The sequence below is a fragment of the Mytilus galloprovincialis genome, chromosome 1 (assembly GCF_965363235.1).
Source record: "Mytilus galloprovincialis chromosome 1, xbMytGall1.hap1.1, whole genome shotgun sequence".
Lineage (NCBI taxonomy): Eukaryota > Metazoa > Mollusca > Bivalvia > Mytilida > Mytilidae > Mytilus > Mytilus galloprovincialis.
The window spans coordinates 76,165,155-76,181,774 of NC_134838.1; the positions used below are offsets into that span (position 1 = coordinate 76,165,155).

A 16,620-nucleotide genomic window follows, 5' to 3' on the forward strand; every position below is an offset into this window, starting at 1 on the left:
CCATATGATCTTAAAAAAGTTAATCATTTATTGGGCATTCAATTCCTCAGTGACACATATTTTCATGGATTTTAGGGAAAAAGTATTTTGATGAATGCTTGATTTCACTGTTTTATACATTCTTAGAGGATTTAATTGTTTACTGACTACTAAAACTTGAGGTTGAATAACACCATTACAATACACAAACAACATTAGGAGTACTTTACAAATAATACTGAATTTACTGTATATCATTCAGGTTATCATGACAATGAACATAAACTACAGTGAATCATGAAAATGTCATAAACATGCATCAACAAGATAATTGATTGGTGTTTAATGCCACTTTCATCACTTATTTTCTACTTCTTGGCATTCAGTTTGTATTGGTGGAGAAGCTGAAGAGTACCACAACCTTTGGTAGGGAAACTGACAATCATAGTCAACTAAAGATAAGAATCTAGCACACCAGCCACACAGGGGATACGATGTCTGTGATACAGTAGTTTAGACCAATATAACACCAAAACCCCTTCCAAAAGATGTAATCTGCGCTATTGCTCACTAATGGTGCCATCAAATTTGAGTTATTATATAAATTTAATATGAAAAGATACTTCTAAAACATTTAGCATACACTATAATTATAACTTTCATGTGTAAATTTTAATATACAATACATTAAGTACAATCTTAACTCATTAATGCAATGTGAAATAAGTTAAAGAGACACACAAAAGTCATCAATCAATAACAAAATTTAAAATTTCATTTGAAAAATTAAATAATTTTGAGTTATCTTCCATTAACTTTAAATTTGCTAGGAGTGCAACATCTAAACTTTTGGGATCATATTTAGAGTTATCTCCCCTTAACTATAAATTTGCTAATACAATGTTATAGTGCAACATCTCAACTTATCTGGAATTTGTATGCTCTTCTGAATTGGTATGATGAATCTTTCAATGTGAGTCAATTTTTTTATCAACAAAGATTTGGTTGATATTTACAGAGAATCATTGTTAAAATTTCTTCTTTATATCTGTGTATTGCAATATCTTCAGGTGTTGGCAGCAGTTTTCCACAATGACCAGGATGTCAATACCTCATTAAATCTCTGACAAATTTCGCAATATTGGTGACCCAAGTCATCATCAGAGAGGTATGAAAATATGATAATCCATAGTTCCTCTGGTAAGGTCTCAATCATCATGATGGTTTCTGGGAATAAAAGAAAAATAAATCATATTATTTTCAATATCTTTAAATATATTTATTTATGCATTACTTTTCATGTTAATCAATGTACTTGACATTCCAAATTGTAATCATAACTATTAAGATGACTTGAAATACATCTACATGTACTGTAATGGACAATTCATAAATCGTTTTGCAAATATGACACCCTCACATCAAAATTAACCAATGTGCAAAGTCGCACAAAAATCCTGCATTTTACAATATTTTACTTAACTGGATAAGACAAAACATAAAGTAAAGCTACTTATTTTCATGCTCAACTAATAAGTTAAAATACTTACAGTTCTTATGCAGCTTAAACTTTATTTGAAACACACAATGCTACTCCTAATACAACCATAGCCACACCAATGAATGTTTCTGAAAAATGTATATAAAAATAAAATACGCTAATGAATATCTTTCAACTATAAAAAAAAAGGTACAGGGCAAAATAACCTTATCAAAAATTGAAAATGCCAATCCTAATACATTACTGCAATTATATAAGATATAAACAAAGACAACCACTGAAAGTCTCTAATTTTATACAGGAACTTACACATATATATATAGAAAGGTAAAATGGATGAGAGAAAACAAAGTCTGTAATCAATTTGAAAACTAGGAGCTAATTAAGGGCGTCAAAATCCTTTCCCTCCTCGTAAGGATATCGCTGGGTTCATGTTTATCAAAAATTTCATATACTGGTGCCCTGGTATAAATCATAATTTAATTTAAAAAATCTATAACTTTAACTCACCTAAACTCTGAATCTTCTCTCCAAAGAAATGACCAGATAACATAGTAAATATAAAAGTGAGAGAATTTGTCACAGGAACAGCTAAGGACAACTCTACAATAAGATCAGACAGATAAAACTTGATTATAAAATATCTAGTGTTTTTTAGACTGTCAGTGAAAGTAAAACATATAGTTCTAAGCTAACATCCTCAAAAAATAATTTTTATATATTAAAGTTATGAAAAAAAAAGTAATTTAGCATGGCAAGTCAAAATAAAAAATACATTCATAGGTTTCAGACAAAAACTTAATGACATGTATGTTATTCTTTTATAAGAAATTCATACAAAAATGAAAGCTAATAATTGCTTTTTTTCTTGATATAGATATAAATTCTATTTTTATATAATTTTTTTCTTTTTGAAATTTCATTTGAAAAGTGATGAAGGGAGATAACTGAAGCATCTATAGATTTCTATACCATATGGGTTATGGTCACTCTTTGTTTTCCTTATTTTTACTGGTAGTGGTTTATATAGATTTTAGTGGTTTAAACTTCATGTACATACCAACAGAAGCTAAAGTCAGGTAAAATAACACAGATCCAGATTGATTCAGAAGAAATGCCATACAGTACTGAAATGAAAAGTTATATATGTTTCTGTAAAGTTCAGCGATTTCAAAAGCGGGTTATAGTGAACTGCAATTTAATTAGTCTTATTGTGTCCCTCAGTGATTTAATCACAATAATTAAAGGTAAGTATGGGATCCAATACATAGATAATAAAGAAAGAATTCCACATTTAACTAAAACGGGTCATTTTGATAAACTGCTGTGGACACAGATTCATATTTTAAGGGTATGTACTGTTGAGGAACTGGAATAAATATTTGAAAAAAGTAAAATGGAATACATGTACTACATAATAAAACAAACCTTCCAGTTAGAAAATAGGAAATAGAGCTCTGCAAGAATCTGTTTAACTTTGCTATTTCTTTTTATTCTTTCAACTCCTTGACTTTCTCTTTTTATGAGAGGATTTGTTCCACCCCACAAGGTGGCCACAACTACAAACCATAAGACTTGTGTCATAATATTTCTGAAAAAAATTTTCAATAATTTTAAATAATCTGATGCAAAAAATGCTTACTAAGTTTTATATAAAAATGAAGTTCAGTTGGTCATCGATAATTCTATTTGCGAAATAGTTGCCCTCCACATATATTGCATATTTTTCTGTTACCATGAAGCTTAATTCAAGCAAGGATTTGTATAGTAGGACTTACTATACAAATCCTTGATTCAAGGATAAACTTCATAATATTTTAAAAAGCAAACAGATTTTTCTTAATAATTTGAAATTTAGAACTATAAGAGCTATGAGATGAGTTAAATCTACTGTTTAATAGTAAGATGATAGGATCTTTGCCATTAAGAGTAAATTTCATCTATCTCACTTTCAGTGAGTCCCAAAGACAGGTGAGCATTTTACACCCATCCCCCCTTTTTCAAACACCTACAATATTTGAAGTCATGTTTAATTTTGTAAATAGTTACATTTATAAAAGCATTAGAACAATATTAAAATTGATGTTAAGACCTGTAGATTACAGTGACAATGTTTTATGTACGAAAAGTCATTTTCAACAACCAGTGGCAGTGTGGGGAAAGTCCAATCCAAAGATATTTTTAGGGTATGGGTCAAGGACGTCTGTGATTTATGCGCCACCTTCCATTTGTCAACTTCCGGTATATTTTCGAAGTGTAAGTTGTCACTTTTATGAGTTTTTATTTAACAGCCCTGCTATATTATCTTATGTTTATTTACATTGTGTAGGCAACCAAACTAATATAGTTAACTATGAACAAGATAGATATATCAACACAAATCATTATTTTCCTCCATTGTTTACAATGTTGCCCCTACTTTGCTGCAAAAATGTATGGAATGTAGGTGTAATCTACTAGCCGCTAGTCTGATGTATCTATTTCAAATAAGAACTTATCTCCATACCCCAATTAAAGGCCTCTCACGGAATATAAACCATACATGGAAAACATTAAATGAACAAATATGATGTATTTCTATCATTACTTGATAAGGATAAAATACATGTATGATGTACATATCATATGATAACACTAACAGGCATATATGTTATTGTCTTTGTTAAAAAAAAATGTATGTAAGATTAAAGTCCCAGAAATATAACTGTATAAAGTAGTGCATGTGTAAATTTTAAAATAACAACAATTGAAATCTGATCTTAATAAAGAACTCGGAGGACATGTAGTTGCATTTCAGTGAAAAACTTTCTCAGTGCACATTATTTGCGAGTTTATGGGCGTCGTCACTTCTGTTCTCATGTTGAGCGATTGTTGAAAAAAAAAAAATGATGCTAATTGCATGAATTTTTCAGCAAATTTTATAATTGATATTCATCACTAGTGTCAATAGGGCAATGTGTTTTAAAGTACAAAAATGTACCTCCTGAACAAACATTATTTCTAGATTTTATCCTGCATAATGATATATATCCAGAGATGCAACTAATCGTCGGACCCGTCAGACCTAAGGGGCAGAATTTATGCAGGTCCGGCAAAACTCGTAGCTGTGCAGGACCTGATGGCCGGCAATATTTAAGTCCGCTTGGGTCCGCCAAAACTGAAATCCCCGTCGGCCCCGGCAGAGTATTTTGTTTATAAAATTGCGATCATCTTTAATAAAAGTAAATGTCCTGTTCCCCCGCATTTTCTAACTCCGGGAACCAGTATTTCCGCCAGTAATAGTCTTTCGTACCTTGTCCATCTCGCCCCGAACAATTCTCCGTATTTCCGTCATGTTTTTTGTTTTAGAAATTCGCTCTCTAGGAAGGAGGTCTATTAAGCATAGTTGATAAGTTCAGGAAATATGTCATGGCCGATAAAATTTGTAAGTGGGTCGAAACCCGGTAAAAGACCAAACCAGTCACCTATTCAAGTTGATAAAGCTGTAAAGCGGTCTTTTTGAGTGAAAATATGGGTCTGGCAGAAATTTGATGGGTCTGGCAAAACTTGGTACCCTGTAGGCCCCATTGTCTGACAGGAAAAAAAAACTGTTTGCATCTCTGTATATCAGGAAGATCCTTGATAAACTTGAATAGCACATTGATGCAGGCGATCCCCTCTATCATGTCCATCTGGTAAATGACGTCATAAAGGGGTGCATAATTTATGAACTTTTCTGGTGATGTAATTCTAAGGTAGTCGGTCCAAGGACACAGTTATCGTCCTTTGGTTTTCGTTGTCTACGAATATAGTCCCTAGTGTAAACAGTGTATAACTTGCATGTTTTATTTGATACACTTTCCCAATTCATTTCTTGATATTAAATGCATGAGATATTAAGAAGGGGGGTGTTAATTACATGTTAAAAAAAATTGGGTGCTGAATCTTTATGTTAAGTAGTGATTTAATAAAGTTCAAAAAGGTAAAATTTTATCACGTCTGAAGCTGTCAAACTGAATTTTACACCCCCTTAACACAGAATTGTCAATTTTTGAGTTAGAGCCGGTAGAAGTTTCTATAATTTTGATATTATTTGTCTCACTGGTAGTACACTACACTGTAAAAATCTTTTTGAGAAAGAGCAGGTGCGATTTTTTTAATTTGAATTTATTGTCTTAAAGAAATGCACTACGAAATAAGTGTGTTCTCATGCCAGTCTTTTGCTCTAATACTTAATAAATAATGATGATTTGATAATTATTTAGGTTCTGCCTTACCATAGTCAATACACTGGAACATCTTATCATTACAAAGCTATTTAGTGCAATCCGGAATATGAGTCACCTTCCTATTGTTGGTCAGGTGTTGCAAAAACTAAGGTCATCAATAAAAGAGGGGCAAAATATACGAGAGGGACATTCAAACGCATAAATCGAAAATAAACTGATAATGCCAAGGCTATAAAAGAAAAAGACTTACAGAAAAACTATAATTCACAAAACACAACAGAAAAGTAATTACTAAGCAACACCGACCCCACCAAAAACTGGGGGTGATCTAAGGTAGTCCTGAAGGTTGAACAGATCCTACTCCACATGTGGCACCCATCATGTTTCTAATGTTAGTACAATTCCACTAATAGGTTTAATTCGGTAGGTCACATTCATGAAAAGGAAACAGGATTGCAGTTTTGACATAATGGTCATATCTGCTATCTGTGAAATGGATCTTCCATTGAGATCAACCAACTTAACCATTTGGAATTCTTGGTTTAATAACTTCCTTCTGAGCAGTAACCCTCTATCAAGGAAATCGTGATAGGAAACACAAGCCCTTGAAAATAGTATCAATTAGAAGATATATACTCCTTATGCATTCTAAAGTTCATCATCAGGTGGAAAAGTGTCAATTTTTACGATTTTTTGTCCTATTTCTTGACCCCAAAGACCCAGGGATGCTGATACAGGTGTCCAGCTGTAGTCTGCATGTAGAGTGGGCCCCAGTTAACAAATTGATCCCAACAGTTGTAAGTTGCGAGTGAAAAGGATCTTGGTTTAGCAGTCTAAAGAAGGTCATTTGGACCAAAAAAAACAGAATTTCACTATTTTTTTTACAATTTTTGACTTCAACTGGACCTTAGTGAAACCAGAACTAGTCATTTCCTATAGATACTTATTTCAATAATAATTACAATCAGTGGTTGTATGCCTGGGGGTTTGCACTATTTTTGCATGTTTTAGGCCTCTGAATTTCCTGTGTAAGACATTGAAGGGAAGCTCACCCCTGCAGATAATCTAGTTTCATCCCATTTCAATTTTCCAAGTCTGTATTTGAGCTCAAAATGCAATTTATGCATCAGAAATATGACAATAGATAGCCTCAGATTGAAGGAACATGTATAACTTTCGAAATAAGTATCATAAAGCTGACTTCTAAAAGTATGGAACACCATTTGAGCCAAATAATGATGGTTTGGGTACGCTGTCATACATGTATGACAGTCACAGCATGGTAAGGGTTAATGTTAGACTGCTATTAATAATGTATTTTCCACCCTTGTACCTTTTATAACTCTGGATTTGTCATGAGTTGATGTAAAATATATTTTAGAAGCAACCAATTCTTTGTCATGTCCGTACCCCTCCCATTCCAAACACATGTACAAAATGTATACAATCAGGAATTTTTCAGATACATTGAAGCTGAACCTCATAGAATAACATGTAGTAATAGATCCATCTCCTTATACATTTCTTGTATTGATTATATTATTAGTGATTTACTTTAAATGAAATTTTTATTGAATATTATTAAACTCCTTGGTTATATCACAATAAAAATACTCAAAATGCAAACACTAGAAATGTTCAAGTAATTGAGTTTTGTGTAAATGAAATATATTGCAATCTGGTTATTTTAAAAATTTATATTTTCCAATTGTATTTCAAGTGTCACTTTGTTTTTAACAATTTCTTCTGCAGTCAGTTAGAAATTATATAATTACCCCCTTACATTTGTATTTGTATTTAACCTAGTTTTTTTTTATTGCAAATTGCCAATAAACAGAGTATAACATAAAAGTATGACCTCTGATTTGAATTTGGCACTGAGTAAAAATTAAACAACCCAAATTTTTCAAGTTCTGACAAATTTATAAACATGATAAATAATGTGAAAGTCTCCAGAGCTTTTGTTTGCAATGCATTACAATAAATTATATAGAAGAGTCCATAAATTTATGATAAAAATCACACCATTTGTTCATGAAATTGAATAATATAAATTATTTCACAAAGATTAACATACAAATGCCCTACAATTTTTTTCTTCCAAGTTTTGCACACCACAATGGTGTCCAAAGTCAAGTGATATGACAATGTACATGTATATAGTTAAAACATGATAAGATTATTATTAAATCATTTACTTATACAAAATATTGAAGAAACATGTCATTAGTAGATATTTGAAAAATATTTTTTGTGAGATGAGTATTTCTTTTCATTTATGATGATGTTACCAAAAGGAGGATGGGACTAAGTTGTTGATGGGCAATGCAAAATATACAAAAAACCGTTACTATGCTCGATCCATACATTTGTAATTGAAACACACTCAGAAGCCTACATCCATGTACCTTTACATGTTTATAGATCTATACAATGTACATTGTATGTGATTTATTTTGTTCTTTTTCAGATTATTATGGTAATTTGAAGATTTCATTCACCAGAGAAAATTTAAAATGTCGTTAGTGACAGGTAAGTTGAAAAGGAATAGATGCACTTGTCATCCTCGATAGTTAAAGCATTTGATTATATTTTTTTCCTTACAGTGATTCATTATACCAGTCAGACAATGTTTTATTTAAAAACAGTCATGTCTTATTGTTGTTTTTTTATGAATGAATATTTTGGTACAAGTCTTTAATAGTAAAACTGTATAATATAATTTAAAGGTCCTTAACCTATTCCTTATGACTTACATGTATGTTGCTTACATGCATTTTACACATGGGTGATTGCTTATCTGAGATCTAAGCAATAGCAAGTCATGAAAAATTGCAAAACAGACTTAAAAACAGTGAATAATAGTAAAGTGTCATCAAAAATGTTTTCAGTACTTTAAATTTCTGTGATAGGTAATTGAAAAGTTTGTTTTCATTTGTTATGGTCAAATGAATTTTTCTTGCTTATCAAGTGTTGCAATTATGTTGAACATGAATGTAAACTTAAGCAGTTTTCTAAATTTTAGAAAATGTATTGTCAGTGTAAATATTATTCATGAATCAAACAGGATTGAATAGATAATCAATGCAATCATTGATTTATTATAGGATAATATCCATAAAACACAAATCAAGCTATTTTGTGGGTTATCTCTTCCCTCATGCAGTGAGACAAATTACAAAATAAATCTGACTGATTCACATGAAAAATGATATGATTTGTGGTAAATGCATCACTGGTAGAATATGACAGAATGAAAAGCTGAGGTTGTGACATAGGCTATTTTTTCAAAAGCATGTACTATTGTCCTGTAAAACATAGAAGCGCATTTTATGAACATTTACAATAGTTATGATTTTTTGGAAAATGACGCAGTCATTGTTCCATTACTGGCGACCTGAACTTCATTACATTTCTCTGCCTACCGCGCTTGGTTTCATATTTACTATTTTCTATACAAACTGGAATTTGCTTGTGTTCTCATTATGCATGAGAGGTCATTGTGTAGTAATCAGCCAGGAACCAGTTTACAAACTAACTGGTTTCTGCTTGTATTCCACTACACTCGAACAAAGTGTTGTAGTTTGACGGGAACCAGTTTATAATTTGTAAACTACAAAACGTAATCGGTTATTGTTCATTCCATTTTGGTGTTTCATACCGACTTTTATGGTTTGAATAAGCTTTAGACCCTTCAAACATTAATGTGATAGGTATATTAAAGACTGTTTTACAAAAGGATGGAACTGTTTTGCTTTCAAAGTCGTACTATAGTGATATCTGTTATGTACGGATTTCCACTCTCACCGGTTAGTTTCTTCTTTTACACGTGCTTTTGAAACTTCCTGTTTAAACATTGCAAGTTTTAAAATTGTTTTTTGAGTGAATTTAACTTATTTTAACAATCATGAAGCGTTCCAGAATCATTTTCAAGCAGTTCCTTCTTCTCTTTGATGATGGAAAATAGGTTTTTCTCAAGAAAATACCGCAAACAATCGCAGAGGAATTGAAACGTACAAGTCAAGTCGGCACCTGGTTAAATTGGCATCTAGTCAAATCGGCACCTATTTGACGTCAATTCGGCATCCAATAATATTTGTTATAATATTTTCTATTCAATTAATTAATAACTGTTACCAAGTACATAGTGAATATGTTGTTGTGTATTTAGGTAAACAACGAAACCAAAGTGAAATTATGTTGTGTATAAAGGTAAACAACGAAGCCCTTACCCAAACTGTTGTTTTAACAATTAGACAATTATTAAAATAAAATGGAAAACTATGAGTCCCTTTCAATAAATCAAACTTTCATGCCAAATAATAAGCAAATTTAAGGTGTTTTTTTCAGTAAAGTTTAAAAAGCATTAAACAAACAATCCTGTAAAATGCTCAACTGGTTTAAATAATGCATAAAAATATCCAATATCTCATGTATTAGTCCAAATAATTATGACGTCTGGCAAGGCTATTTTATTTTTTTCTGTGATGTCTTCCTACGAAGTTCGTAGGAAGGCGTCCCAGAAAAAAATTAACATAGCCTTGCGGTCATAGAAAGGTGTCCCAGAATATAATTAAAAAAGCCTTGCCAGACGTAATAATTATTTTGACTACTCATATATATATCATTAAAAATACACCAAAAAAGTCATTAAGTTGAGAAAAATAAATATATACAAAATGTACATGAACACCCAAAAATGTGAAAGTTAGTATTTAACTCTTTTTGCTTAAATACTGAAAAAAATTCTGGCAACCCCTTACTTATTTTTACTCTTTTTGCTTAAAATACTGTTAAAATTTATATTTAACATGGGTAACGAATTGACTATATCGGGTGTCGATTTAACCAGGTGCCAATTTAACCAGGTGCCGGTTTGACTAGAATTCTTTGACAAATGTTTGAAATTACCTGAGTTTCATTAGACCTTTAATAACAGTAACAAAAAGATTAATTACTTAATATTTTGTGGGAGAAGGGGGTTCAGACTATGTGGTATCAGGTCTGTTCGAGCCCAATACACTTTCGCACCCTACACGTTCGCACCTCGCACGTTCGCACCCAAGGTCCGTTTGCACTCTACTCATTCACGCCCTATTTTAATTCAAATTCAAGTTGAATAATTGGAAAATCATGATTGTTGTTTTAAATTGCTTTGGTGTAAATACTGAATGTATTTATAGCTTGGTATGAGTAAAACATTGAAGATTTTAAAGGAAAAACACAAAAGATAATTGTTTTTAATAGGTCCCTTTGATCTGAAACAACGAAACAATAAAATATAGGAACCAAAATATAGCAATCCACTATTATAACCAAAACATGATAAAATCTATTCAACACACCATGCACACAGAAAAAAACATAGTCAGAATCTCACTTCATTTTGAAAGAAGTCAATGAAACAAAGTTATAGCAATACACTAACCAAAACATGATTAAGAGTTATTCATAGATCAACACAAAATAAAACGTTGACAAAATACCACTTTATTTAGAAAGGATTATTATAATTTTTAACAATATGCTATCTAAAACATGATTAAGATTTATTCAACACAAAAAAAAATGCTGTCTCACTTTATTTTGAGACAATAACAACAATTATACTTATAAGAAAACACTTGCTTACAGAGTTATTAAACACAAAACCAATTAAGATTGGGTGCGAACATGTAGGGTGTGAAAGTGAAAGGGGCGAACATGAGTGGGCGCGAACGGACCCGGATTCAGACTATGTACCAGTGAGAAATATACAAGCCTTTCTACGGTATTTATTTGTACAATTCAGGTAGTCTTGACCTATTCATTTGTCTTAAAAAACAGCCAGTTGTCACCTTCACTTCACACACACACACATATACGAATATCAATTATATGCTTACGAGACATGTTGCATTGTTAAACTAATTACGGTATGTGAAAATCAAGACTTGCATAAAAACTATCCCAATATTAGAGACAGTGGCGTCATTTTTCTTCAGAGCTTTCAGCTCTTTGATTAAGTTTTTGAGATAAAATATAAGTTGATGTTTATCATTATTTCATATTTGTATGTATTGAAACCTCTGAAAAGTACAGTTGTACATGTATAATGTATCAAAAGAAACTCACACAAACACCATTTACTGAAGATCTTCTTTCACTTAAATAGATAAAAAGATAAAATTGAGAATGGAAATGGGGAATATGTTAAAGAGATAACAACCCGACCATAGAGCAGACAACAGCCGAAGGTCACCAATGGGTCTTTAATGTAGCGAGAAACTTCTTCAGACAATGTACCCAATGTATAAAGCAAATATTGGTACTGGGTGAATTTTTCAGTCTGCTCCAGCTGTATCTTTATTATACCAAGTACTTGTTGGAAGTTTAAAAAAAAATATTTACATATTTTCTAGACACAGATCAAGCTTCAGGATTCTTGGATCATTTACAGAACAAGTTACGTGAACAAGGAGACTACACAAAAGATGATGACATCACATCAATCCTGTCGATGTTGGAGAGTCCACTGTTTAAACAGCTCTTGACTCTACAAGAATCACTTCATGAACTGAAACAGGTCACCAAAACCTACCCTGTCACAGAGAATGCATTTGAAATCTCTAATTCAGGTAAAGAAATAAGTAATTGTATCTTTCAGAGTGATTTTCATGGTAAAGTTACTTATTTTTAATAAAGCAATATTGCAATATAAAACAACTCTTTTTGTTTCATCATATCAAGTTCAGAAGGAATTTTACATTGCTGTACACTTTCTTACAGTACAATCAAGTTCAGAAGGAATTTTACATTGCTGTGCACTTTCTTACAGTACAATCAGATGTCATCTAATAGAGTTGTGCATGGAATTTTACTTTCATTTTAATCTGTTGAATGTCCTTTCCTTTCAAAATGGAAATAAAACATCATCTTCAATTGAATTCTAAACTGAATTTAAGGTTTGACTCATCAAAATATTCTTTCAAGGTAAATGCATAGGAAATATTCTGATCTGGCACTCAAATCTTCAAACTCTATAAATATAGTAGATAAGTCAAACTATAAGATGCTTATAACTTGGGATATACATATATAGAAGTTATTTCAAAATTAATATCACCAGTATGACCTATGAAGTGTCATTTTAATGTGAGAACTTATAATTTCTGTCCGTTTTAGGTAAAGATTGCAGGAAATGCAATCAAAACCTTATGGGACTGACTTGATATCTAAATCTTCCAAGGCTGGTCACTACCTTTTTTGATACACAAAATATAGTGCATTGATCATAACATTCTATACATACTATCCATAAACTTTTCCATAAATTTATTGATGTAATATATGCTCAGATATTCAAGGCACAAAATGATTTCACTTGTCAAGAAAATTACATACTGGTAACTTTTGCAAGGTGCAGGAATCTAATATCTGGTTTTAAAAATATTAATTATGTCATTGTTAACCTCCTCTTTAAAAATTGGAGTTATGTTCCTTTGTCTAGAGTAGCTGTTAAAGCAACAACAACAAATGCAATTTTTAATTTTACTTCCCACTGATAAATTGAAGCAATTTTTACTGTTCAGTGCATTCAAGCACTTTTATTACTTCTTCTTTTTTCTCATTTTGCAAGGAAAATATATATCTGATAATCAAGTTGTTTAAGGGACGATATAAAAAAATCAATGAAGGATAAAAAACTTAATTCAAATAGTTTGGGGATGGGGGTCAAAATTGCTGCAAGTTTTGTTTAATTGACATCAATTTTATATATATATTCTTATTGGTCAGTCAATTTTTCCCAAATAAAGTAAAGAGGGGGTGGGGGAGGGTCTGTGTAAAAACTATATGAAATAAGTTTTTTATCCTACATTGAACTTTTCGTCCCTAAGATGATAAATAATACTCAAGCTCTTTAGGTGGCATGTACAAATTACATATAATTTTATGAAAATTTTGTCAGCATGAAACTTTATTCATGTAAAATTCTAGATGTAAACAAATAAAGTATGTAATTTAATTACAAGGTTAATATGTCATATTTCTATATTACATTTAAGCTTGTTATTAGTGAGGCACTCATCATGTGTAATGAATAAAGCTATTCTTGTTTTCCAAAAATCATTGACTGTACACTTACACTCCTTCTAGAGAGAACATTAAAAACCGCCAATTAAATATAATGTAAGTTTTCAAATTCATTTCTTTTATACAGGAGAATTGATCTTAAATGTACCCCCAGATGGAATCACCAATCCTAGTTTTAATGATACGACTGCTGATCATGATACATATGCTGTATCTGAGGGACCTATTGCCATGCCTAGCTATGATGTGGAATTCCAAAGGGCCGTAGAAAGATCAGCTCAAGGGAGAGAAGTGGAGACGATCAAGTTATTTAAACCAGAGAATAGTAGCTTGGGATTCAGTGTGGTTGGTATGAAGAAGAAGGATAATGCTGAGTCAGGAATATTTATACAGGATATACAGCCTGGTGGAATCGCTGCAAGGTAAGAGATTTACGTAGAATCATTATCGTTTGTTGGATATCAATTTTCGTGGATTTTGTGAGTAAAGGTTAACCATGAATTTAAAAGTGTTCATAGTGTACACATTTTTAGTAGGCTTGTATGCTGCCTTTGGCTTAACCACAAAATCAAATGTCAATGAAAATACAATTTTCCCTTAATCTACAAAAAATGATATTCACAAAAATTGATATTCACAAAAATTATAAAACCACAGTCTGATGAGTTACTGCCAGTAAATGGAATTCTATAGGATAAGTCCAATTGAACCCTTGCAAAGTAAGGGATTTTTATAAGATACAAAAATGTGTGTTGAATGTACTGTTTTGTGCAAAATAATTTTTTTGGCATACTTGATTCGCATTAGGATTTTTCAATAAAATGTTGAAAATATGCTTTAAAGTATTAATGCATTGCGAAAAACAAATATTTCATCAAATAAATTTAAGTCAGATATTCTTATGAATATTCTTTTCATATTGAATACAAATTTTATTTATTGAGTCTGATGCAGACATTTCTTGTAAAAGTGTTTCAACTGAGGTACTACACAGGCTTCAATAGGCGTCATTATGGAGTAAAGGGGTGGGGTCAAAAGGCGTCATTATGAAACGGTTACAGGATATAATGTCAACAGGTATTGCTGCAAGGTAAAGATAATGCAGCATAATATATTTGCTGCAAGGTAAGACAGAGAAGGATTCTTTAAAGGTAGGGGATTTAGACATAACAAACAATTTGATGGGATTTCTGCAAGGTCAGCAGTAAATAAAGGACATAGCTTTACCAACGTTTTCTTTTTTTTCTTTTTGTTTTTATATGAATCTAGTTAAAGGTCTTGATTTTTTAGTTGCAATACAATTATCCTTCATTACTGGATATTATTTTATATCAGTGACAGATAACTGTATGTACATGTACTTCCATCAAATATTTGTCATGTTTCTGTCATCTTGGTCAATATTTTGCATTGGTGACTTTCTGTAAAGTCCAGCTTTTAGAAAGAGAAAGGAGTATATATTGTAACATGCAAAGGATCAGTATTTAAACCCTATTTCTTTATTCATCATCTTGTTATAATTTTGTTAGATCAACTTCTCTTGGAATGTCTAATGAATTCTATTAAATCTGCACACAAGAGTCAACATAGTACTTGTACACTATTTGAAAGAAGAAAGTCTTGGTTTAGTTATGGTCAATGGGAAGTAATTGGCCATGAATACATTTTTAGCTCACCTGGCCTAAAAGGCCATGTGAGCTTTTCTCATCACTTGGCGTCCGTCGTCGTCGTCATCGACGTCGTCGTCGTCGTCTGTCGTCGTTAACAATTTTTCAAACATCTTCTCCTCTGAAACTACTGAATAGATTTGAATGAAACTTAAAATGATTGTTCCTTAGATTATCCTGCACAAAGTGTGTGCTGCGATTTTTGATCCGTCAAAAAACATGGCCGCTGTTACTTAAAATAGAACATAGGGGTCAAATGCAGTTTTTGGCTTATATCTCAAAAACGGAAGCATTTAGAGCAAATCTGACACGTGGTAAAAATGTTCATTAGGTCAAGATCTATCAGCCCTGAAATTTTCAGATGAATCAAACAAACCATTGTTGGGTTGCTGCCACTTAATTGGTAATTTTAAGGAAATTTTGCAGTTTTTGGTCATTATCTTGAATATTATTATAGATAAAGATAAACTGTAAACAGCAAAATTGATCAGCAAAGTAAGATCTACAAATAAGTTAATATGACCAAAATTGTCAATTGACCCCTTAAGGGGTTATTGTCCTTTAATGACAATTTTTCACAATTTGTTCATCACATTTGCTAACTTTAAAAAATCTTCTCCTCTGAAACTACTGAATGGATTTGGATGAAACTTAGCATGATTGTTCCTTAGATTATCCTGCACAAAGTGTGTGCTTCGATTTTTGATCCGTCAAAAAACATGGCCGCCGTTACTTAAAATAGAACATAGGGGTCAAATGCAGTTTTTGGCTTATATCTCAAAAACGAAAGCATTTAGAGCAAATCTGACATGGGGTAAAAATGTTCATTAGGTCAAGATCTATCAGCCCTGAAATTTTCAGATGAATCAAACAAACCATTGTTGGGTTGCTGCCACTTAATTGGTAATTTTAAGGAAATTTTGCAGTTTTTGGTCATTATCTTGAATATCATTATAGATAAAGATAAACTGTAAACAGCAAAAATGATCAGCAAAGTAAGATCTACAAATAAGTTAATATGACCAAAATTGTCAATTGACCCCTTAAGGGGTTATTGTCCTTTAATGACAATTTTTCACAATTTGTTCATCATATTTGCTAACTTTAAAAAATCTTCTCCTCTAAAACTACTAAACCAAATTCAACCAAACTTCAACTGAATGATCAGTAGGGTGTATAAAATAAAGTCTGT

The 16,620-nt window shown here is 31.7% G+C and overlaps 2 protein-coding genes across 3 annotated transcripts in view; one reads left to right on the forward strand and one right to left on the reverse strand.

Annotated features, from left to right (window-relative positions):
- Window positions 1-566: 566 nt before the first annotated feature.
- On the reverse strand, window positions 567-3,704 carry LOC143084148 (transmembrane protein 234-like). The gene is made up of 6 exons (XM_076260559.1): window positions 3,573-3,704; window positions 2,909-3,071; window positions 2,541-2,607; window positions 1,991-2,083; window positions 1,530-1,608; window positions 567-1,206 (listed from the first exon to the last, which is right to left on the reverse strand). The coding sequence occupies exons 2-5, from the start codon at window positions 3,062-3,064 to the stop codon at window positions 1,544-1,546; spliced, it is 381 nt and encodes a 126-aa protein (XP_076116674.1). The 5' UTR covers window positions 3,065-3,071; window positions 3,573-3,704; the 3' UTR covers window positions 567-1,206; window positions 1,530-1,543.
- Window positions 3,705-3,717: 13 nt separating this feature from the next.
- LOC143084114 (multiple PDZ domain protein-like) overlaps window positions 3,718-16,620 on the forward strand; it is a 168,947-nt gene continuing 156,044 nt past the window's right edge. For both annotated transcript variants that reach the window (XM_076260524.1, XM_076260532.1), the window contains exons 1-4: window positions 3,718-3,736; window positions 8,159-8,220; window positions 12,090-12,305; window positions 13,889-14,183. In XM_076260524.1, coding sequence (XP_076116639.1) covers window positions 8,205-8,220; window positions 12,090-12,305; window positions 13,889-14,183 — 527 coding nt within the window. In that variant the 5' untranslated portion in view covers window positions 3,718-3,736; window positions 8,159-8,204. The remainder of the gene's footprint in view (window positions 3,737-8,158; window positions 8,221-12,089; window positions 12,306-13,888; window positions 14,184-16,620) is intronic.